This window comes from Cydia amplana, chromosome 19 (genome assembly GCF_948474715.1).
Source record: "Cydia amplana chromosome 19, ilCydAmpl1.1, whole genome shotgun sequence".
NCBI lineage: Eukaryota > Metazoa > Arthropoda > Insecta > Lepidoptera > Tortricidae > Cydia > Cydia amplana.
The window spans coordinates 6,841,106-6,865,773 of NC_086087.1; the positions used below are offsets into that span (position 1 = coordinate 6,841,106).

General features: G+C 39.1%; 1 protein-coding gene across 1 annotated transcript; it reads left to right on the forward strand.

Annotated features, from left to right (window-relative positions):
• The first annotated feature begins 206 nt into the window (after positions 1–206).
• Positions 207–13,203, forward strand: LOC134656991 (glucose dehydrogenase [FAD, quinone]-like). The gene is made up of 11 exons (XM_063512556.1): positions 207–274; positions 890–1,132; positions 3,207–3,378; positions 3,854–4,053; positions 4,772–4,899; positions 6,638–6,815; positions 8,459–8,716; positions 9,088–9,236; positions 9,316–9,481; positions 11,066–11,252; positions 12,938–13,203. The coding sequence occupies exons 1-11, from the start codon at positions 254–256 to the stop codon at positions 13,063–13,065; spliced, it is 1,830 nt and encodes a 609-aa protein (XP_063368626.1). The 5' UTR covers positions 207–253; the 3' UTR covers positions 13,066–13,203.
• Positions 13,204–24,668: the final 11,465 nt, after the last annotated feature.

The following is a 24,668-nucleotide window of genomic DNA, read 5'->3' on the forward strand; positions in this document are numbered from 1 at the left end:
AAAATGTAGGCGCGAAGGGATATCGTCCCATAGAAAATTTGAATTTTGCGCCTTTTTTTACTGACAAGATTTGGTTGACCAGCTATATTACCAAATAAAGTATAAGCGCCGTTAAGTGGGTCCAGGCTAGTAGTTAGAGAAGTCGGTTTTTTTCTATTAAAGATTATGTTATATTGTTAATACATCGTTGTAATTATAAGGATTTTTTTTTTACTTATTAGTTGGCGCGGTTGGCGTATACGCTGTTGTTAAAATGTCGTTATTGTCACCCGAGGTAAGTGAAAACATGCGTTTGCTTGAAAATAATTTTAAAAGTATTTATGGATTGTGTAGTAAGTGATTTTCTATATTAATACGATTAATATATGTCCTGGCAGCAAAACGTCTGGGTCTTAAAATGTCTTTACCTTTCAACTGCCATAATATCATAAATATCATAATATATTATTTAATATGAAGGCGTAGGCGTCACTCTGTTTCACAAGTCCAGATATGTAAGCAATATTTCCTAGGAATATTAAAGCCTAGAAACCTAGTTCCAAAAAGACAACCTGGTAAAAACTGAAGGCAAATATTATTACTCCAAAGAAATCAATATTTATATTTTGGTTTACAAGGCTATGAATAAAATGAGGCTATGAATAGAGTGCAAACGAAACTTCAGAATCGGTCCCACGAAAAAACTTAGGCATGACATTTTGCTGAGTTTGGGTCCATTTCGTGATGTATTTGTAAACACGACTCGACTGTACGAGTCGTGTTTACAATTTTGCACCTTGCTTCTTTGTAATATGACGAAATATGTGAACATATCTTTGACGTCGACTATACATTTAGTATTTTATTTGTTTTTATAAATATGTAAGACTTATTTATTCTAAACCCACAGATCTGCCAATGTCCCCTGGAAGACTCCCCTTCAGCCCTAGTTGACGCTCCGCTCTACGGGGGCGCCATACTGTTCATGGTGCTTCTAGAGAAGTACATCAAAGGGCGCTGCGCCATCAACGATCCATGCCGTAGAGTACACTCCGTGGACACGGTCGCTGCCGAATACGACTTTATAGTCGTCGGGGGCGGTTCGGCCGGTGCTATAGTCGCGGGGCGTCTTGCAGAGAATACCACGTTCAATGTGAGTCCTTACCGTTTTACAAATAAATATGCATAAAATGGCAAGTATCAACACTATTTATCAATTATTTTAAAGATCATGAATGACCTGCATATTTATGAAAATGAATATATATTTTGAATGAATATACTTACCGATTATGTACCGGAGACAAATTACTTAGGGGGCTTATTAAATAGGTAATTATTTAATATTAAATACAGCATCAATACCCGTGAATAGCGGAAACACGTTCCGCGACAAGCCGACTATCGACTTATAGCTGTTTTTTTCCCGCTGACAAAACCGAACAATGTTAAATATAATTTTCACCTCAGCAGCTCGAACAAGGGTATTTTGCTACTTAAAAACAGTGAGCAAAATCGCATTTTGCTCACTGAGTGAGACAAAATGACATTCAAGTGACCTTAATATTCAAATGTCATTTCAACATGCGGGGTCTAATACAAGTTCGAAATACTTGGATTTTATTATCTCTGTCCCTTTCACGTCGTTATCAAAAAGAAAAAGACAAAAAAAGTTCAAACGACATTTAACGGTATATTGACGGTTTAGAATAGACCCTCGAAAAACGTCAGCATGCATCGTTCCAAAACACATACGTATGAATTCTTAATAATTAATTAATGAAAATAAAGTTTCAGATTTGATAAAAACTGACAAAAAGACTATACTTTACGTAATTTATTGTACGATTAAAATAATGAACTCAAAAAATACACAGTATATCACGTAAAATAAATAGTTATACTTATATCACGTAAAATAAATAATTATACTTTTAAGAATCTCTACAATAGTTTACAAATAGTAAGTATCCGCAATTCGGACCGTATCTTACAATGTTTTTTTTTTTACAAAAATAAAGTTGCCGATTCAAATGTCAATCAATTGATGGTCGTTGTTTTCATATAAAATAATAATTCAGCCTTTATACGTCCCACTGCCGGGCACAGGCCTCTTCTCACGCGCGAGAGGGCTTGGGCGTTGTTTTCATATATTGCCTATTTTACTGAAATTTACTACGTTTTTTTTTGTGTTTGATTGTGGTAATTAAACTTAATTGTTAGTATATCTTAAGAAAACATGACTGAATAGGTAAGTGATGAAGAAGGATTACATTTTTCGGGTTGTCTAATATGTTCTCACTGCTGAGGTGAAAAGTTTTGTGAACTACACGTAATCAAAGTTATTTACATCTCGTGCGCTTTTGAGTCCCTTACTACGCTCAAGATTCTAAATTAGATTCACTCGCTACGCTCGTGAATCTACTATAGAATCTTTCGCTTGCATGGGACTCAAATAAGCACTCGAAGAAATATCAAACTTTGATCTGTTGTTGTACAAATAACTATTTTCTTGTGGTTTTATGTACTGTTTTATCGTGTTTTGAAAATATTTTATACATAAAACTTGCGGTTTTTGTTAATAAAAATATACAATGAGAGAAGTTTGTTTACTTTTTACAAGACAGGTGTCAAAGGTTTGATTGCCATATGAAATTGAAAATGTTAGTTCCCGTTTCTGCCACGACTCTTCTCTTTCCGCACAGACTGTAACCTATAGATCCTTCTCTACATTTTGACCCAACGCCGGCGCCGGCAACCTATAGCCCGCTCCACACTCGCGCGATTCGCGCACGAGTATGGAGGGGGCTTATAGCGAATGCATGCATATGCACGTAGGTCTATGTTGCTCTGTGGTCTGTGACCGATTAATTGGTCTTTGGCGTTGAACCTACGGTCTACGGTCCGGATATATCGGTCATTGGCGTCCAAAAGGTTAAGGCCAGTCCAGACGGGACATTTTTTCGCTAATCTGATTAAACTGTCTGATCAAATCAGTTGGTGCGGGGGACGCAAACGCAAAAGCTCATATTTTTTGTTACCTATGTCTAAAAGGCTGGTATTTAAACGATCAGTAAAAAATACTAACCTGACATGACCTAAAAACGGATTAACAGCAAAAAAAACGAATTGCATAGCTAAGCATAATTCTGCTGTGCAAGAAATTTTTGATGGACACCATTTTTTTATGAGGTACGTATATTAATATATTTTTCTAAAATGCTCAGGTACTTCTTCTGGAGGCCGGTGGCGAAGCGCCCATCGCCACTCAAGTGCCTTCCTTCTACACCACATTCTGGGGCGACGTTCGCTATAACTGGGGGTTCCACACCGTTCCTGAGGGTTACTGTCTCAACCAAGATGGCAAAGGCTGCTCGTGGCCGATAGGCAAGGTTCTTGGTGAGTTCTTTTTACTACAAGAGTGGCACTCTTCCAATATAACTATATCTTGCAAAATGAGGAATGCAAAATACGAGTTATATTATGTTAGATAGTATAGAGTACCGCCTTAGTTGGTATGGCCACGTCTCGCGCAGACCGGTTACGTGGGTAACAAATGCCTGGCCATGCCGCCTCGTCCCGGTACGGGAAGAAAAGGCCGGCCCAGGAAGCGATGGCTTAATGTCGTTAAGGAGGACATGCGTGCCAACGGTCTCACCACCAGGGACGCCGAAGATCGGGCAAAGTGGGCACGAAGGAGTCGGAAGGCGGACCCCGGGTCCTCGCGCCCCGCGCGGGGGCACAGCTGGGATTGACGCCAGGATGATGATGATGATGGAGTATAGACCAAAACCAAACCTTCGGCAGAAATCTGATTTTATGCCGAAACCGTAACTTCGGTCGGACACTATTTTTAACTATATTCGGTTGACAGGTGGCTCTAGCGTGCTAAACGGCATGATGTACCACCGCGGCCACGCGGCGGACTACGATGACTGGGTGAAGGCTGGGGCCACGGGCTGGTCCTGGGAAGAGAACCTGCCCTACTTCGACATGAATGAGGGCAACAGGCAGGTCGGCTCACTAGTGAGCGGGGAATACCACTCGGATAAAGGGCAGATGCCCGTTCAGCAGGTAAGGGTCATAATCGTTCGTGGTAAAGTGATATAAAAGCATTAAGCTTCGGCCTACGACTGGGTGAAGGCTGGGGCCACGGGCTGGTCCTGGGAAGAGAACCTACCCTTCTTCGACATGAATGAGGGCAACAGGCAGGTCGGCTCACTAGTGAGCGGGGAATACCACTCGGATAAAGGGCAGATGCCCGTTCAGCAGGTAAGGGTCATAATAGTTCGTGGTAAAGTGATATAAAAGCATTAAGCTTCGGCCTACGACTGGGTGAAGGCTGGGGCCACGGGCTGGTCCTGGGAAGAGAACCTACCCTACTTCGGCGTGAATGAGGGCAACAGGCAGGTCGGCTCACTAGTGAGCGAGGACTACCACTCGGATAAAGGACAGATGCCCATTCAGCAGGTAAGGATATCATAAGATCTGTTGTGTTCTTCCTATTAATCTTAGCACTTTCGCATTAAATAAGGCGAGCCATAGTCCGCTTTTGAAAGTAACTGGTAAAAACTGGATGACCAAAGCTAACTAAATGACGTGTGCAATAATATGGAGGAGGCCTTTACTCGAAGAGAGGTCCTTAATATAATCTCTACATAAATAATTTAGTGAAACTTCATGACATAAATGAGATTCAATTTTATTTCGACGGAAAAAATTGGACATCGTGACATAAATTGAATAAGAAAATAGAACTACATACTTAATAATCTTAAGGAAATGTTTGCAGTTCAGATACCAGCCCCCGTTCACATACGAGCTGCTGTCGGCCATCAGCGAGGCTGGCCTGCCGGTCATCGCAGACATGAACGACCCCAACACTCCGGAAGGATTCACCGTGGCACAGACCTTTAATGAGTAAGCCATAGTGTAAGACCTGAGTGGACGCTCGAAGCGGAGCGTTCGGCGGGACGTGCAGCGTGGCGTCGGGCTCACAAGTGATTTGAGCAGCGTGCACTAAGGCCGCTACTATACGTTTGCATTTGTTTAACATGCACGCCGCACGCCCCGCCCCGCTGCACGCCCAACTCGAGCGTCCACTCAGGCCTTACACATAGAGTCAGACCACCAACTCTTCACGAACTTGGCGGGGACAGTGTGGAATTGCCTCCATACTGGCTCCTGGCTTTTTCACTTCAAAGGAGGGGCATAGTTAGTTTAGTTAGACGGACCCTAGATATTAATTACGTACTATTGGAGGCACCCATTAAGTAGGTACGACAAGCTGCGATGTGCAATGGTCATTAGTTCATAGTTCGAAATATTGTAGCCGCAAATGTGATAACTGAAGTAAATGGCGTACTTATAAAAATGCTTGACAATGTATACGCGTAGGAGTGAGTGCTGAGGTGACGAAAGATAGAGGAGAATGGAAGAAAAAAACGTGTTGTGCCGACCCCACATAACGTGGGATAAGGGCAGGATGAAGAAGGAGGAGTATACTGTAACTATCAAAAATGAAAATTTGACCAAAAACCTTATTTTTAATACAGTTGTTCAAAAAGTGCTACTTTACGTAGCTGTGTAGCGTTCGCAAAGTTAGTTTTTGCGAACTAGTGCTTTTTACTTTTGCAGCTTTTTAAATTTAATTCTGACCGTAATCGATACGTCCACACCAGAGTTTGGATGTACAAAAACTTTATATACTTCTATTTTTGCCATTAAACATTTATTACGTACAAAAAGTATTGTTACAAGATATAAAGTAAATATTTTATTACATATATAAATAAAACGTTATATAATACGATGTTTCACTAAAAAACTTTTTTATTATTTGTCTGAATGGAACTATCATTGCACACGTTGGCTGTCGTTAACAGAAAAAATGAAAAATGAAAAAGTAAAACCGGCGCCCGCCATTTTCACTTAAAATTTAGTTGTATCAAAATAATTAACTTAAATTGCAACTGTAAGAGTATTTTTGTATGAAGTAAGTTAATTTGATTAAGTTTTGCAATGTAAACCAACGCTGAATGTAGTTTATAGTGCTGTATAATATACAATATCTTTTAAGTTCAAGGGAAAATTCGTAATACTCATGTAACCAATATTTGTTTTATTTTGATTTTTTCGCAAATGTATTAAAAAACGTCGTTTAATGGACGTGTGGAAGTGTTATTATTTACTTTTCACACTTCCTATTCAGAAAAGAGCTTTTTATTCCCTGCTAGGAGGGAGTGCAAAGTGGCACTTTTCTGTTCAAGCACACTATTTTTCATTATTTTGCACATTATTTTTTTAGCTCAAAATAATCTGTTTAAGCATCATATTGTGTCAACACTAAGATTTTTTTTATATTCCTCATAGTTGATGTGAAAAGCAGTATGTGTCACACGGTATCAAAATTATTTCGTCTTGGGCGTTAACACTTGAATCCCTCATTGCGCTCAGGATTCTACTTTAGAATCCATCGCTTCATTCAGGATTCAATGTACGCCCTTGACGGAAATATATCATGTTGATCCCTTGTAACACAAACTACTATTTACCGTGTCTTTTATTCACCTACGGCTCATAAAAGACATCTCGGGACTCCTAAATAATAACACATTTTCCACACTTGCATTGAAATATATTATTATACTTTACTCAGGAATGGGCAGAGGGTGACCCCGGCACGCGCTTACTTGAAGCCTCACGCCCAAAGTCCGAATCTCAGCGTAAAAGTGAATGTCACGGTCACTAGAGTGCTGTTCGACGGCAAGCAAGCTACCGACGTGGAGTACGTAGACAAGGACGGCGCGATACGCACCGTGCGGGCGAAGAAAGAGGTAAGCGCTATTAGTGTTAGCGTGAAGCTGAATGTCAGAGTCACTAGAGTGCTGTTCGTCGGCAAGCAAGCTACCGGCGTGGAATATCTAGACAAGGACGGCGCGATACGCACCGTGCGGGCGAAGAAAGAGGTAAGCGCTATTAGTGTTAGCGTGAAGCGGGCGAAGAAAGAGGTAACCAGTCATTTATTATTTCCAAAGGTTAGAGTTAGCTCAGTTGTTGTTATTGGCACTGACATAAACGCCGTCGAGAACGTAATTTACTTTCTATACATCTCGCTCGTACTCGCATATTAGTGCAAACGAGATGTATAGAAAGTAAATTACGTTCTCGATAGCGTAAATGTCAGTTTTGACACTGTCAGTGACTCATGGTACGGGCTCAGGGTGCTAGTTGAGGGCTAACGAGCTACCTACTGATATGAAAACGAACAGAATCTGTGTTGTGTAGATCTCTGAACTTCTAAATCATACGGTGGTTGAAGATTCATTGATTATATTATGTAGATGTGTGAGGGCCACGCCACACTAGCGTCTTTTGAGCGTCGGCGTCTAGCCAGCGCTATGGAAAATGGCGTCGCTGCGTAGTTGCGTCAACGTTCTGCCGTGTCACGTGCATCTCGTGTAACTTTAAAAGTTGAGTTTCGAGATAATTACGTTTAAAGTTTTAAAGATTCAAATGCTGTTATCCTTGACGGTTTATCATATTTTTTTATTTTTTTCTAATCTACATGTAGCAAATTTGGTCACAGAATAGGATCTTTAATTTTTTTTTCGCATAATTGAATAGTTTTCATTTTATTCGAATTAAATGGTTCCGCATGACCAACTCTTCCATACTATAGTGGTCACACGAAGTCATGTAAGTCAAGTTACATGACATACGCGTGATCAAACGTGCCACGTAATAAATCAAGCGCTCGGCCAGTCATGCCTAAGTGCCTAACTCCGGTAACTTAAGAACAAATATCATGCAACTCTAGTTAACTGAGTTGTGTCTGACGCCATCGGCAAAAAAATTAAGTTACATGAGTTAGTCATATGCTTTTCTCAGTAAATAATGAAGTTTTTCACAATTTTCTTTTAGAAGTTATATATTTAATGGTTTTTAAGACGATTTAGACTGGTTACCCGTAACTCATGTAACTCGAGTTAACGGAGTTTGGCGTGACACGGCAGCGTTGCGTCGAGCAGCAGCCATAGTCTACTAGCCGCCGACGCTCAAAAGACGGTAGTGTGTGGTGGCCCTAAAGCGCCATCTAGATTAGCTGCCAAATTAGAAGCGCGAACTGTCTACTTACGCCTAAGGTAGTCCATCATTATTTTATTTTTCTTATTTTTTATATGAGCTTTTAGTTTTGTCCAATGGTACCTACTCGAACATGGGCGCAATATTCATACTTGAAATTTAGAAAGCAGGCTAGCTTAAGAACCGGGCCCTTTTAAGCGCAAGTACAATGAAGTGTAAAAATATGTTCCTAAATTCGCTGACATAAGAGCTATGGGACATATTTTTGAGATGATTTGTGCACCCATATTTTTACACTTGACTGTACCTTAGTCGAAAGCGCCATCTACTATTAGCTTATAGCCTTTTCCATTAATTAAGCTAATTACCATAAGATATCTTTCGTATTTTTCAGATCATCCTCAGCGCAGGCGCCTTAAACTCTCCTCACATCCTACTCCACTCCGGGATCGGTCCCCGCGAAACGTTGGAAAAGTTCAACATCCCAGTAATAGCCGACCTGCCCGTGGGCGAGAACCTGCGGAACCACTACGGCTTTGCGCTGTTCTTCACGTTCACGAAGCTGAACAACACGAGAGGCCTGGACTGGAGCGCGTTGACGCAGTATCTGCTGGAGTTGGAGGGGCCGATGACGAGCACTGGGATTACACAGGTCAATATTTAGCGTACCTACCAATTGATGTGACGTCGGAAAGTTTCCAATATTGCTAAATTTCCACATTAATTTCGGAAACATCTCACAATATTGTGTGGGGTCGAAATTTCCGTTCCCCAGACGAAAGTTTCCACTTTTTTGAAGATTTCTGCAGCTTTGCACATCTGTAATTTAGCCTAATAATGTTGGCAACAGCAGGGGGCCAAAGTTATCTACTAGGTACCTAGCTTGGGATACTCAAACAATGAATTCTTGGCCACTTTGTACTTTGCCACAGTGTCAATATGATGAGATCCCTCACTCTCTATGATGAGGTACAAATTGGCTGACTTTACCTATCTATTTGACACTTGTATTGCATTGTCCAGTTGACGGGGCTGGCGTACTCCTCGCTGGCAGATCGCAGCCGCAAGCAGCCAGACCTGCAGTTCTTCTTCGGCGGCTTCATCGCGGATAAGTCCATAAATGGAGTGATCAATGAACCCGTACCGGACTCTCCCCAAGGACGCAACATCACGTAAGTCAACTACGTATAGATTTATTAACCTAAGTCTCATAAGTAGGTAGATTTTCACCGTTTAATTTATTTTTTCAAGTGCCAACGCGGCTCTACTGTTACCCTACGCCATCGGACACCTTACTCTAAACTCCTCGGATCCCCTGGACCCGCCGCTGTTCTACCCTGGCTACTTCGAGGACCCCAGAGACTTGGTCATGCTCAGGGATGGAGCCAGATACCTTCAGAGAATTTTTAACACCACGGTAAGTTTAGTTATGTCAATTTGGTGCTTCGGGCTAGCTGGTTAACACCAATTTTCTTTTACTTCAAGTTCAGTTTATAATTTCAAATTAAAGTAGGTACCTGTGGTAAGTACAAATCATTTAGCAGCAACACCGACGCAGCGACTGTTAATGACGAATTCTGAGTGTAACTATTACTAAAAATCGTCGGTACAAATGTCATGGATTGAAAGGCGTCATGTGAAGGATTGAAAGCTCGTTGTCCTGAGTAGGAATCCAGTTTACACCGTTAACTCCCAATTGAGGAGAACGATTTGTCTTGACATAGCAAATTTAATACACGCTCAAGGCATACATTTTATTTCTTAAAAGCTGGAAATACCTAAATCGTCTAATTTTATTATTATATAAAGTATAAAGAGAGCAGATTTTTAGTGAGGAGAAAGCCCGTCTCTTAGCTTCTTCCAAAACGGAGTCAGGGTATTGGCTTCATGCGTATCCCTCCAGTAACTGCGCTACCCTTTGGACAATAACTCCCTAATACGATTGGCGGTCGGCCTCCGCATAGGGGCTGATTTAGTTGTCCCTCATCACTGTCCTTGCGGAGTGGAGGTTGATAGTCGCGGTTACCACGGCCTTTTGCTGCCGGAAGAGCGCTGGTCGATTTTCTCGCCATGCCAGCCTTAATGATGTTATCCGCCGGGCCCTTGTCAGTGTGGGCGTGCCATCCGTGTTGGAGCCTCCCGGTCTTGTGCGCGACGACGGAAAGAGGTCCGATGGCAGCAGCTGAAGCTCTAAAGCGCCGCAAATATGCTGGACTATCGAGCAATCACTTATTTGCGACCTTCACCAAGGAGGAGTTTTGGCCGAAGGGTGTCAAGTTTCGGCGGTTCCGCGGCCGGTTCCCTGACACTGCGGGGTTGCGTAATGCATCGCAATCATAATGTGTTTTTTAGTGTTTAGTTATATTTTTATAATATGTATGCTAGTTTTAAGGTATTTATGTATGGGCCACTAGTTGTTTGTAGTTGAAATAAACGATTTCATTCATTCATTTGCGGTTGAGACTTTGGGACCTTGGTGTCAGGATGCGCATAGTTTGTTTATAGATTTAAAGAAGATGCTCCTTGACACCACCAGAGATCCTAGGGCTGGCTCATTCCTTGGCCAAAGAATCGGAGTTGCCATTCAGCGGGGGAATGCGGGCACCCTTCCGCAGGGATCGGATCTGGGGGACTATTTGTGTTAGTTGTAATTTAGTTTTTATTTAATTGTAATTTACTTTATAAGGTGAATTTTAGATCTATCAATGTGTTGAAATGTATTTGTTTTTGTATTTTGTGGTTTTATATTTTATTTCCCAATTTCGATATTTATTTATTTTCAAATATTTGCTTGGCTTACAGTGGCGACCAAACGCCAGCAAATGGGAAAAATATGTCAATACCTACACACGAAAATATATTTTACAATATACAATCTTATATCTGTAATTAATTTCTAAGCACTAATTTAAAACTTACACATGTCTCCGGAGGTATATTGATAAGTACGTATGCATTTTCCACAGGTTTACATTTATAAGTACACGTTCGTTCTTCACAGGTCCTTAGAGACAAGTTCGGCGTAGAGCTAGACAGCCGCTATACCTCGGAGTGCACCTCAATGGCGTGGTCGGCCGAGTGGGTGGAATGCATGGCGCGGGTGCAAACCGACCCGCAGAACCACCAGTGCGGTACGGCGGCCATTGGCACCGTGGTCGATACGCAGCTCAGAGTCAAACAAGTCACAGGTAGACGATTGAAATTGGTTTTATCTATCTTAAATTATCAGGCAGAACAGATTTATACTTGTATCCAACAAAAGTTACACCATATTAGACAGTGTCACTTTGAGATTTGTGATTTTTGGTTCAAAGCCTTGTCGAGCAACGATGACAACCTTTAGGTACCGATTAACAGTTATAGTTCGTTTTTTTTAGCATTAGAAAAAGACTACGCGATCTTGATGCATCTTTAATTGAAAAACGCTTTTTTTTTATCAGTAACTATTATTTATGGTATCATCTTGGGTCGTCCCATTCGTTTTTCGTCAAGTTCTTAAATTAGACCTATTCTGCTTTCGTCACCCATCCTACATTCGTCACAATCGTCAGTGGCTTTCAATGTAGAATGAGTGACGAAAGCAGAATAGGACTAATTTAAGAACTTGACGAAAAACGAATGGGACGACCCAAGATGATACCTTATTTATTTATTTAAACTTTATTGCACAAAATATATACAACAATGTACAAATGGCGGACTTAATGCCAAATGGCATTCTCTACCAGTCAACCATACTATTAACTATATATTACTTATGAAAGCCAAAGAATATAAATAATCGTAAGTATATGATTCATATTCATAATTGTTACATATTTGCAGTGACTTATTTTTAAAAGTGTTTTTCAATAAAGTGATACGTCAAGATTGTTGACCTTTTTCTGATGCTAAATACGAACTAACAAGCAAGGGTACCCAACTGTCCGGCTCCGATCTGATTTATTTTGTTATATGTTATAGAGAAGTATAAAATAACAGACACGTATTTTTTTTAGCTGCCCATACTTAACCTACTGGGAGAAATTGGCCTCCAAAGTACTGAAAAGTGAAAAAACGCTCTAACTTCTGTAGAGAGTTTTGTTCAAGCAAATTATTTTTTCATGTTCTCCAACATATTCAAACCAGTAATTAACTAGCAATTTTCGTGAACAAAACTCTCTACAGAAGTTAGAGCGTTTTGTCACTTTTCAGTAATTTGGAGGCCAATTTCTCTCAGTACTGAGTATGTATGGGCAGCTAAAAAAATACGTGTCTGTTATTTTAGACTACTCTATAACATAATTATATAAAAGCGGCCAAGTGCGAGTCAGACTCGCCCATGAAGGGTTCCGTATTTAGGGCATTTATGACGTATTAAAAAAAACTACTTACTAGATCTCGTTCAAACCAATTTTCGGCGGTGGTTTGCATGGTAATGTACCTACATCATATATTTTTTTTAGTTTTATCATTCTCTTATTTTAGAAGTTACAGGGGGGGGGACACATTTTACCACTTTGGAAGTGTCTCGCGCAAACTATTCAGTTTAGAAAAAAATGATATTAGAAACCTCAATATCATTTTTGATGACCTATCCATAGATACCCCACACTGGGTTTGACGAAAAAATTTTTTTTTGAGTTTCAGTTACCCTTCCTTGTAAGTATAGAGTTAGACCAAGCTAAGTTGGCAGCGATTTTGATAGCCCAGACTGTGCTGTGCTGTTAAATAACACTTGCATTGCAGTCTGGGCTATCAAAATTACTGCCAACTTCGCTTGGTCTAACTCTAACAGTCTTTCCCTTCGCCTCAACTCTCGTGAACCTACCTGTAATTTACCTACATAAAATTCGGCCGAATAGGTACTAACAACTATATGAAACTTACTCAGGTCTACGAGTGATCGACGCATCCGTGATGCCGACCCAAGTGACCGGCAACCCACAAGGACCCGTCATGATGGTGGCCGAACGAGGAGCTGCTTTCATCAAGAAGAACTGGGAACAGAACCAGTGCTAGTCACTAGCCTATAGTGACCCCGACACACCCAATCTTTCTGACGTGGGAACTGTTTAAGCCCATCGTCGACCATTTTCAGGCACTAAACGACAAAGTTAAATCATAAAGTGGAAATTGTATGAATAAAGTTTGTAAATACCTAACTAAATTACGAATGATTTTTAAACAGAACTTAATTTAAACACTTGTTATGTTATGTAATGATATGTGTTGTAATGTTAAGTGTATTTTTAATTTTTGTTCCTCTTTTTTTATTTGTTATTTATTTTGCCACAAATAAACCATTTCTATTCTATTTCTATTTCTAAAATCCCAGCTCATCCCGTAGTCGGGGTTAGGGGGGATAGGAATTGAGTGAGATGGGACAATTGCTAGAATTGACACAATATTACAATAGCTTGACTTCTCGAGAGAATAAAGTATTTACGTAACAATGTGATAACTCTGGTCTAAAAATCTCACCCCCACCCCCTACCATCCCTCCTCACCCCATTCATAACCCAACTGCCCTCGTAATCCCTACTCACCCCATTTTACGGTACCTATATGGTTATTATGTTCGTGCAACGTTTTCCAACAAGATTGACCAATCGTGTGAAAGACTACCCATCGAGTGAAGAGGTGGAGGCAGATCATCCGCTCCAGGTACAACCTTGATGCTCTCCACAATCCTCAGATATGAGGGACCAGGTAGAGAGAGACATTTGTAGTCGTATTTATGCCCGGTATCATTGGAGTTCTTGGCTGCCGCCTCGTAACAAGAAACGAGTAGCGATGAGATAGGGATCTTTCAAGGGACAGTTTTTATAATAATTGTAATATAGTACATTGTGCAACGAGGGGGATAAGCGAGATTATGTAAAAGAGTCTATAACTCCCGACGGTCGCAGGCTGGAGGGAGTTAAAGACTCGAGTTTACAATATGCTTACCCCCAGAGTTACATACAATGTTTTTCATCACACTCGCGAAGAAAAAACCAAGTCTTAATTTTAAGCGAAATAATTACGGGAAGTAATTAAAAATGATCAGCCGTTTTTAAAATTGATCTGCAAAAAAAATAGCAATAAAATCATTTGGACAGCATACAAATGTTTTACTGGCAATAAATAAAAATTGAGCTACAACTCATGTTCAGCAAATAATTCACAAACGGTCAACATTATAACCAATAGGGAAGTAAAATGATCAGCCGTTTTTAATATTGATCTGCAAAAAAAAATGGCAAGTAAATCATTTGGACAGCATACAAATATTTTGTTGGCAATAAATAAAAATCGAGCTACAACTCATGTTCAGCAAATAATTCACCAACGGTCAACATTATAACCAATATCGGTCTGCTTCTATTATAATTTATCGGCTTATACTTGAGCTGATAAATGATATATGTATATGAGATATATGAGATGATAAATACTTGAGCTGCAAAATTATTATTTGATCAGCAAGATATACGACCCGAGATGATTAAAACAATAGTGGGCCCAACACACTTCCCTGGGGTACCCCATAACTAGTGTCTAAGCAATTTTGTATTTTAATTTTAATTTAATTTTTTATGTTTCACTGCCTTATGAGCCATGTTGCTTGAATAAAAAAATATATTATTATTATGTATCCTTTTATTTATCTTTTCTCTTAAGTTAGGGTTTTTATAATATGAATATAAAAGTAAAATATAAAAACACTTACAAAACAATAAAAAAAAAAAAACATATAAACACATTATAAAAAAGCGGCCAAGTGCGAGTCGTACTCGCCCATGAAGGGTTCCGTATTTAGGCGATTTATGACGTATAAAAAAAAACTACTTACTAGATCTCGTTCAAACCAATTTTCGGTGGAAGTTTACATGGTAATGTACATCATATATTTTTTTTTGTATTATCATTCTCTTATTTTAGAAGTTACAGGGGGGGGGACACACATTTTACCACTTTGGAAGTGTCTCTCGCGCAAACTATTCAGTTTAGAAAAAAATGATATTAGAAACCTCAATATCATTTTTGAAGACCTATCCATAGATACCCCACACGTATGGGTTTGATGAAAAAAAAAATTTTGAGTTTCAGTTCGAAGTATGGGGAACCCCAAAAATTTATTGTTTTTTTTCTATTTTTGTGTGAAAATCTTAATGCGGTTCACAGAATACATCTACTTACCAAGTTTCAACAGTATAGTTCTTATAGTTTCGGAGAAAAGTGGCTGTGACATACGGACGGACAGACAGACGGACAGACGGACAGACAGACAGACAGACATGACGAATCTATAAGGGTTCCGTTTTTTGCCATTTGGCTACGGAACCCTAAAAACCTAACCTAGAATGCCGCCGGCAGCGGGGCAGGGCCCAAGCTACCGGTGGTCAGGGCCGCAGAGAGAGGAACCGGCGGACTATCCGCGCCGTGTCCAAGATCACCGCCTTCTGCATCCGGCCCTTGATCCAACCACCTAGCGAGAGTCTCTCAAGATGTTGGTCGAGACTCTTCGCTATTAGACCGTTCGCTGAAACAACTATCGGGACAATGATCGTCGAATCAACATCCCACATGGCGGTTATCTCGTGAGCCAAGTCTAGGTACTTACTGGACTTGTCCTTCTCGGCTTTCACGAGATTCTCATCATGGGGGATGGTGATGTCAACGAGCACGGCCCGGCGTTGCGCTCGATCTATTATCACAATGTCAGGCTTATTGGTTACAATAGTCCTGTCAGTGATAATAGATCGATCCCAATAGAGCGTGGCACGACCATTCTCGAGAACTGGCACAGGTGAATACTTGTAGTACGGTACTTCGCGGTCCACAAGACCGTATAGAAGAGCAAGCTGCTGGTGAATAATCCTGGCTACGAGATTATGTCTGTGCAAGTACTCGCCGTTAGCAAGATGAGAACAACCGGAAATGATATGCCTGAGTGACTCTCCGGGACGGCGGCATGCCCGACAAATGTCGACCGTACCGTCCTTCAGGATATATTTCCGATAGTTGTTCGTCATCATTACTTCGTCCGCAATTGCACAGAAAAAAAAAAACAATAAATTTTTGGGGTTCCCCATACTTCGAACTGAAACTCAAAAAATTTTTTTTCATCAAACCCATACGTGTGGGGTATCTATGGATAGGTCTTCAAAAATGATATTGAGGTTTCTAATATCATTTTTTTCTAAACTAAATAGTTTGCGCGAGAGACACTTCCAAAGTGGTAAAATGTGTGTCCCCCCCCCCCTGTAACTTCTAAAATAAGAGAATGATAAAACTAAAAAAAATATATGATGTACATTACCATGTAAACTACCACCGAAAATTGGTTTTAACGAGATCTAGTAAGTAGTTTTTTTTATACGTCATAAATCGCCTAAATACGGAACCCTTCATGGGCGAGTCCGACTCGCACTTGGCCGCTTTTTATAAAGAGGTCTCACAATGGATACCTTTAGTTTGCTAGGAAACTCACCATGCTCAATACATAAATTTACTATATGGGTGAGTATAGGAGAGATAATGTCAGATGTTTGTTTTATTATTTTCTCTTAATGGTTGCAGGAGGTCTTTGGAGGTTTATTATAAATACTGGAAGGCACTTTAGTTTGTCAATACATTATTTATTATTTAATTTACAAACACAACATTTCATGACGGCTTATGGAAATAAAGTAATTTGACATCCTCAAGTTTGATTTAAACATCATTCAAACTTGAGCTTCTATTTCAAATTAAATGTGCCAAGCCAGTGTCGATTGCATATCCACCCTCTTCATACCAACATTACCAACACACCGTACGGCAAAATCTTTCAATGTGTCCCTTCCTATTACATTTCCTACATATTTTCGTAGAAAAACATTCACTGGAAGTGTGTCCACTTTTATTGCAAATGGTGCACTTTTTATTAAAGCAGAATCTCGCAATATGACCTGGCTGATTACAGTTAAAACACTTCTTTTCATTACTTTTCATGGCTTCTTCTGTTTATGGATGTATTTCTGAGGGACTACTATCAAATATCTTAAGTTCTTTTTGAATACGTTCAATGAGAGTATGTATGGTTTGATCAGATTTTGGAGTTACCTCCCATACAGTTCTAAAGAAATTTAAATTAGCTGGTAAAATTGTTAAAATCTTTTGTATAAGCATGTCATCATTTATTTTATTTGTGGTAGACTGTAGTTCGAAACACATATTTTGAAGTTTGCTAATATCCTGAAGTATATCTCCGCTGAATTTATAGTTGTAGAATTCAATTACCTTTAGGTGGCTGTCTTTTTCCACTTTGTAATTAAAGACAACATCTAACTTATCGAAGATATCCTTTGTAGTTGAGCAATTAATAACATAATGTAAGATATTCTCATCTATTGATTTTAATATAAAATATTTAGCCTTTGCGGCTTTACCTTTATCTTCGCTGTCTTCTCCAACTCCTTTGGCGTCCAGAAATAATTTTGCTAATTTACGCCACGTAGGATAGGAGGAATTTAAATTCAATTTGTTTAGGCAATCCATATTCTCCATCATTTAAAATTACGTACGGTTTACTGAAACGTCAGACTGGTTGCTAGCCTTATTTTGTAAACAACTCCGTTGCAAGGCTTATCTTCTGAAATATTTGTGTACGAAAGCTGAATCGTTTTCCTGAAACACTAAAATTACTTATTTTACTTTATCTTGTGGGCTCCATAACCTCTTAATGGTTGCAGGAGGTCTTTGGAGGTTTATTATAAATACTGGAAGGCACTTTAGTTTGTCAATACATTATTTACTATTTAATTTACAAACACAACATTTTCGTATGTATACCATCGTATACAGTGCTATTAGTATTTTATAAAGAACTTATGTCATCAGGATTTGTCGGTTTCATAAATAGGGAGTTAGCATAGTATGTCATTGTTTTCTTATAAGTAGTTATTTTTGTTGCTAGTGCTACTACGAGGAGTAACAGGACCAACTTGGTCCACGAAATAATTATTAAATTCCTCTGATGATGATACAGCGCGCCGATGATCCAAGATGATGAGATGACGATGTTGTGTATCATTTGAAAGGGCTCAATTAGCACATGTCAAATATATACATATTGTTAGCTTTTGCAACTGACTTTGGTTGCATGCACCCGATAAAATATTAATTTATCGGGTAGGTAATTCGAACTACGAATCTACAAGCACTCTGGATTTTATCCGCGTGTTACGCGATTACGGGGATACAAGAAGGTTTTGGCAAAAGAAATTTGTTTGGCCGCTATACATGGTGTTTTTTTAATGACCTGCAATATTTTATAACGCGAATAGGTATAGAAGTCCAGATCAGCCAAAATGTATGAAACAGACATACGACGAGATCGGGTTTGGTCCCATAGTAAAAACTGCTCAGTATACCTCGTAAAATATTGCAGGACAAAATACCTAAAACGTCCTGGCAGTGGTCAGGCGAAGCATACTGAAACGTACCTATTTGACGCACCGGACTCGGTCCAAAAAACGTCCGGCGAAATGGTGATCTGTGGGCGTCTTAAAACTGTGACCAAATTCTAACCAACCCAACCCCCCAGCTGCTTCGACGAAGAGAACAACGGCGTGATAAACGAGGAGCGTCTCCGGGAGCTCTTAACCACGATGGGCGACCGCTTCACCGACGACGACGTCGACGAGATGCTGCGCGAGGCGCCCATCCGCAGCGGGCTCTTCGACTAAGTCGAGTTCACGCGTATCCTCAAGCATGGCGCTAAGGATAATGACGAGCAGTAAGGGAGGCGACGGCAGTTTTATAAAGCTGGGAGGTACTTTTTTACAAGTGTTATATCTGGTCCTAACACTCCTATAGTAGTTTATGTGACTGCTACATAATGAGAGGCATTAAAATACGAGTGTGGGTTTAAGAAACGAACGTTAGTGAGTTTCTTAATAGGATCACACGAGTGTTTTAATGCCCAATTATGTACAGTTACATACACTACTTTATCTAAACACATACTTAAAACTAAGTAAAAGATAAACCTGTACGTCAAATGGCGGTGAATGATAACTTTTTTCACGCATGTCACGTATCCGTAGTTTTTTTTTTAATTCCTAGACAAACGAATGAAGTCCCTATTCTCATGTCACTCGAGATCAAATATCGTGCGGTTTATATTAAAAAAAACATACTAAATTGACGTTCCGTATCGATAACTGTTTTAATATCTATGGATACTAGAATAGAGACCCACTTGAGTTTTGACTGCTGTTCGAAATTTAAACTCATAACGTTACAAAAAATCTGTAACGTTATAGCATTAAAGTACAGATTTTACCTACTACCACAGATAAGAAAGTTCTCATAGTAAAATTGGTTGTAATAAAGCTTGTCATTGCCTACAGTTTCTTAACGCATTATAGAGCACTAGATAATGACATGTGTGTAGATAAACTATTTTTACAGTACATATGGTGCTACTTTATCTCACTAGTGCGATAATTAGCGCATTACGTAACTATGTCTACGTAACACTGTCTAAGGATAACTTTGACTACACAATAACAGTGGGTTTATATGACACCGCTCTTGATACTTTGCAGGCTATTTATTATACCCATCTTTAAGTATGACGTCGATTAAAAACTGTACAATAAATAAGTTACCGTAAATAATGAAGACAATAATTTTGAAGAAACGTTTATTTTTGTCAGTCAGTATTTCCATCGTATTCTATCCCAGAAGTAATGATCTGTTGACATCTGAATTGTTTTAACTGACATGATAATCTCTGCCAAATGACATAGTATTGTCATCACACGTAGGTATAATAAAGTGCGTTAATAAGCTTCAACGACATAATGTAGTCATTGCCTGTAATAGCATTTTGGCACGAAGTGAATTTAGCTTACGATATTTTTAAGCGTGATTAAATTTACTTATCAATCCAATCTTTATACCTAACGAGTACAAGTATTTTTTAGATTTTTTATATATTGCCAAACTAATAATTGTTATAAACTAATAAACTAATAACCGTTTTAGATTGTAAGTTTTAAATTGATGTTTGTACGGATTATAAAATCTCTAGAGGTACTGTGGTGCTAAAATATAGTACTTAAGATATTAATTGCATTTTTATAAGTTATGCATTTGCCTGAAATTATAATTCCATTTTTGGACCACTAATATACTTGGCCGGATTTAAATAATTTTCAATTTTATGATTTTAGAGTAGTTTCGTCATGGCTTCTGTAGAATGTGATTAGATCGAAATATTAAATCATTCCTAGAATTAAAATTGATTGGAAAATGAAGTACCTACCTATATTTTAAGTTAAGACGACTTTTGTTTTAAATTATGAATTATTTCCCGAGAATATAGCGTTAATCTAACCAGCGTGTATCTAGATATTATGTAATCATGTATGTATTTATTTGATCTTAAATATAATAAATTCTCTCTTCCCTATTATTTTGTTTCATTTTAATATGCAATTAGTTATTTGACCTTTTTAGGGTTCCGTACCCAAAGGGTAAAAACGGGACCCTATTACTAAGACTCCGCTGTCCGTCCATCTGTCTGTCACCAGGCTGTATCTCATGAACCGTGATAGCTAGACAGTTGAAATTTTCGCAGATGATGTATGTATTTCTGTTGTCGCTATAACAAATGAGACAGAATCCAGTCAAACAGGTATAAATGAAAGAAAAATTGTGCAGAAAATAGTTATTTGTACAACAAGAGATCAAAGTTTGATATTTCTTCGAGTGCTTATTTTGAGTCCCGTGCAAGCAAAACATTCTATAATAGATTCACGAGCGTAGCGAGTGAATCTAATTTAGAATCTTGAGCGTAGTAAGGGACTCAAAAGCGCACGAGATGTAAATAACTTTGATCTCGTGTAGTTCACAAAACTTTTCACCTCAGCAGTGAGAACATATTAGAGAACCCGAAAAATGTATTCCTTCTTCATCACTTACCTCTATTCACTCATGTTTTCTTAAGATATGCCAACAATTAAATTTTCACCTCAGCATCTCGAACAAGGGTACTTTGCTACTTAAAAACAGTGAGCAAAATCGAATTTTGCTCATTTTGTCTCACTCAGTGAGCAAAATGCGATTTTGCTCACTGTTTTTAAGTAGCAAAGTACTCTTGTTCGAGCTGCTGAGGTGAAAAGATATATAACTATTTCATAAAAAAACCCGTTTACGTGTCCAGCGGAGCCGCACTTGTCTCGCACCTCAGATGAAAACAGCCAAAACTTTTTTCGAGACTAAATCAGTACGAGTATACAAAGCAGTCAGACATTAAACATTCTGGACCAAAATATTGCAGGGTTAATAAATAAAACTGACATGCTTACTATTAATATACAATTATACATAACAAACAAGAAACAAGAAACAAGAAACAAGTTCCTATCGATATACTTTGTATCGCAGAACATTTTATGAGAGCCGATGATGAGGATTCTTTGGGGGTACCAAACTATCACCTAGCCGCATGCTATTCTAGAAAAAAAATCGAAGCTAGGTGGATGCTGCATACTTGTCAAACCGGGTCTACGTTTCAAGGAGGTACTAGAAATCTCAAAACACTCAATATCAGGTATTTTCGAATGTTGCGCTATTGAATTACCTAACTTGTTATGCCACTATATCAATATGCGTGTATAGGATACCTGGCTATAGTAATTTAAATAGATTTTATGAAAAAATGGACATAATATTAAAAAACATATGTAAAAACAATTCTTCCCAAAGGATTGTAATATGTGGGGAACTAACAAAATCACTTTAAAATTCGAGTATTTTTTTAAAAGTTATGGACTAGTACTAGAAATTAGGGAACCGACAAGGCCTTCTAGTAATTCGTGCCTGGACAATTTCGCTCATAACCTAAAAAAAGGCCGGGAACACAAAGTTCCTACCTAAGGAACCCCTAAGGAACCTAGGCCTATCTGACCATGCAGTGCAGTTACTGAAAATTCCTATAGCCAAGAAAACTAATCAGTTAACTAAACCAGATATAACATACTATAATTAGGAAATTCGCAACGAGTGGCGATAAATTAAAACACGACCGAAAGGAGTGATAAGTCGACACGAGCAACGAATTACCTATTCGCACATGTATCGTACAACGTTTTACAGTACATAATATTATGGCCCTTTAAATTTTTGACATACTTACGTAATCAGCAGTGGCGTAGCTAGAGGATATGGCGCCCGGGGCAGGCACCAAATTTGCGCCCCCCCCCCCCCAAACGAAATGAACTAACGAAAGGGTTACTTTTTAGGGTTCCGTAGCCAAATGGCAAAAAACGGAACCCTTATAGATTCGTCATGTCTGTCTGTCTGTCCGTCTGTCCGTCTGTCCGTCTGTCTGTCCGTCCGTATGTCACAGCCACTTTTCTCCGAAACTATAAGAACTATACTGTTAAAAAACTTGGTAAGTAGATGTATTCTGTGAACCGCATTAAGATTTTCACACAAAAATAGAAAAAAAACAATAAATTTTTGGGGTTCCCCATACTTCGAACTGAAACTCAAAATTTTTTTTTTCATCAAACCCATATGTGTGGGGTATCTATGGATAGGTCTTCAAAAATGATATTGAGGTTTCTAATATCATTTTTTTCTAAACTGAATAGTTTGCGCGAGAGACACTTCCAAAGTGGTAAAATGTGTGTCCCCCCCCCCCTGTAACTTCTAAAATAAGAGAATGATAAAACTAAAAAAAATATATGATGTACATTACCATGTAAACTTCCACCGAAAATTGGTTTGAACGAGATCTAGCAAGTAGTTTTTTTTAATACGTCATAAATCGCCTAAATACGGAACCCTTCATGGGCGAGTCCGACTCGCACTTGGCCGCTTTTACTTATTAAAGTTTACTTTTGATTTAGACAAATAAGTGTTTTTTTAGTCCATCGGTGGCTAACAAGCTTACGACTCACCTGATGGTAAGCGGTCACCGCATCCTATGGACGTCTACACTCCAGGGGCGGGTAATGCGCGTTGCCGACCATTTTAAAACTTATACACTTCTTTTTGGAGATCTCCTTAGACTTGAAGATTCAATATCGCTTGTAAGTTTGGGATCGTAGACTATTCATAGCGCGCCTTTGGACTGATTTGAAGGGACCAAGGTGGCATCTAGGTGCTCCTGCCCAAAGGTGACAGCAGTACTCTTTATATGGGATCTGTCCATGGTCGTACGCAGCATTTTTTAAGGGGTGGGGCAGAAGTAGGGGAGGCTGGGGACGTTGTAACAGAGTACGGTTGAAACAGAGATTCTTAGCTTATGGTCAGAGACCAGGGCGGGACAACTGCCCCACCTTGCCCCACCGTGGGTACGCCTATAGATCTGTCTGCCCCAGAGTAAAGTATCGCCTCCCTTTATTGAGCACACCGAGTTTTTTGGATACGAGCGCAGCCTACCCAGCAAGGTGGCTACGAAATTATTGGACGTCATTGATGGAGATGTCAACACCGAGGCTCCCAATACTCCCTGACATGGGATGGGTTGTGCCTTGAAAAATGAGGTTTTCTTAGCGGTAAACGCGCAAAATTGAGCCTTGGTGGGATTGAATTGGACTAAATTCTCCCGATCCCACACCGAAACTCTGGATACCTCAATACCTGACACAGGTTTTTCACGGCATTCTAGTATCACAGAACGAGATGTTGGCACGGCATGTGTTATACAGGTTGGTCCAAACCTTGCCGTCCAAAATTTTTTTCTAGATTCCTCATGCTGTGGGGCTGTGGGCTATCAAAATATGTATGTTAGCCGACTTTTCGTAGTTTTCGAATTATGATTTTTATTGTTATTACTTTTAACTTTTGTTGAGAAATTCCGGGGTGAAGCAATTATTTATTAAAAAAAACTATTGAACTTTTTTGAATATTTCTTTGTGTAACATAATCCTTCACAAACGGCGCAGTTGCTAAATAAAAATCAGCATCCTCACTTGGCTGAGTTGGGAAAAAAAGACAAACTTTTACGTTCAAGCATGTCAAGCTTAGATGTTGCCCTTACCTAAATAAATAAAAAATACAAGCGATTTCAAAGACTTTTGGTTATTTAAGAAACTGCTAGACCCTACGTTTTTTTAAAAGGTCAAAAAACTGATACTTAATAGTCATAATTTGTCAGAGTCGCCGGCCAAAGGAACAGAGGTGGAAAGCTTCCAAATTAGTAATTCATTACAAAAATCCTCTTTTGTTATTTCTACTATTATTTTATGAGGTCACTTCCCCATCGCTATTTCATGTTATCAGTGCAAATACCACGAACAATTATTAGAAGGCATAAAAGCAACGCAAAGCTTCACCCCGGAATTTCTTAACAAAAGTTAAAAGTTAAACTCGAAAACTACTAAAAATCGGCTAACATACATGGGGTATATTCTGATAACCAACGACGAGCTAGGATTCTAAAAAATTTTTTTCACTTCAAGGTTTGGACCACCCTGTATACAGGGTGGCTAAAAAATAACTGCATTTCCGTTGCCAGGGAGGTTTTGGGATTATACTGACCAATTTTTACTTTGAGACCAACCCCTATGTCGCGAAAAAAAAAATATGACTGTTTCCTACATTTTGGCTGGTCCATTTTCTATGGGAGGTAT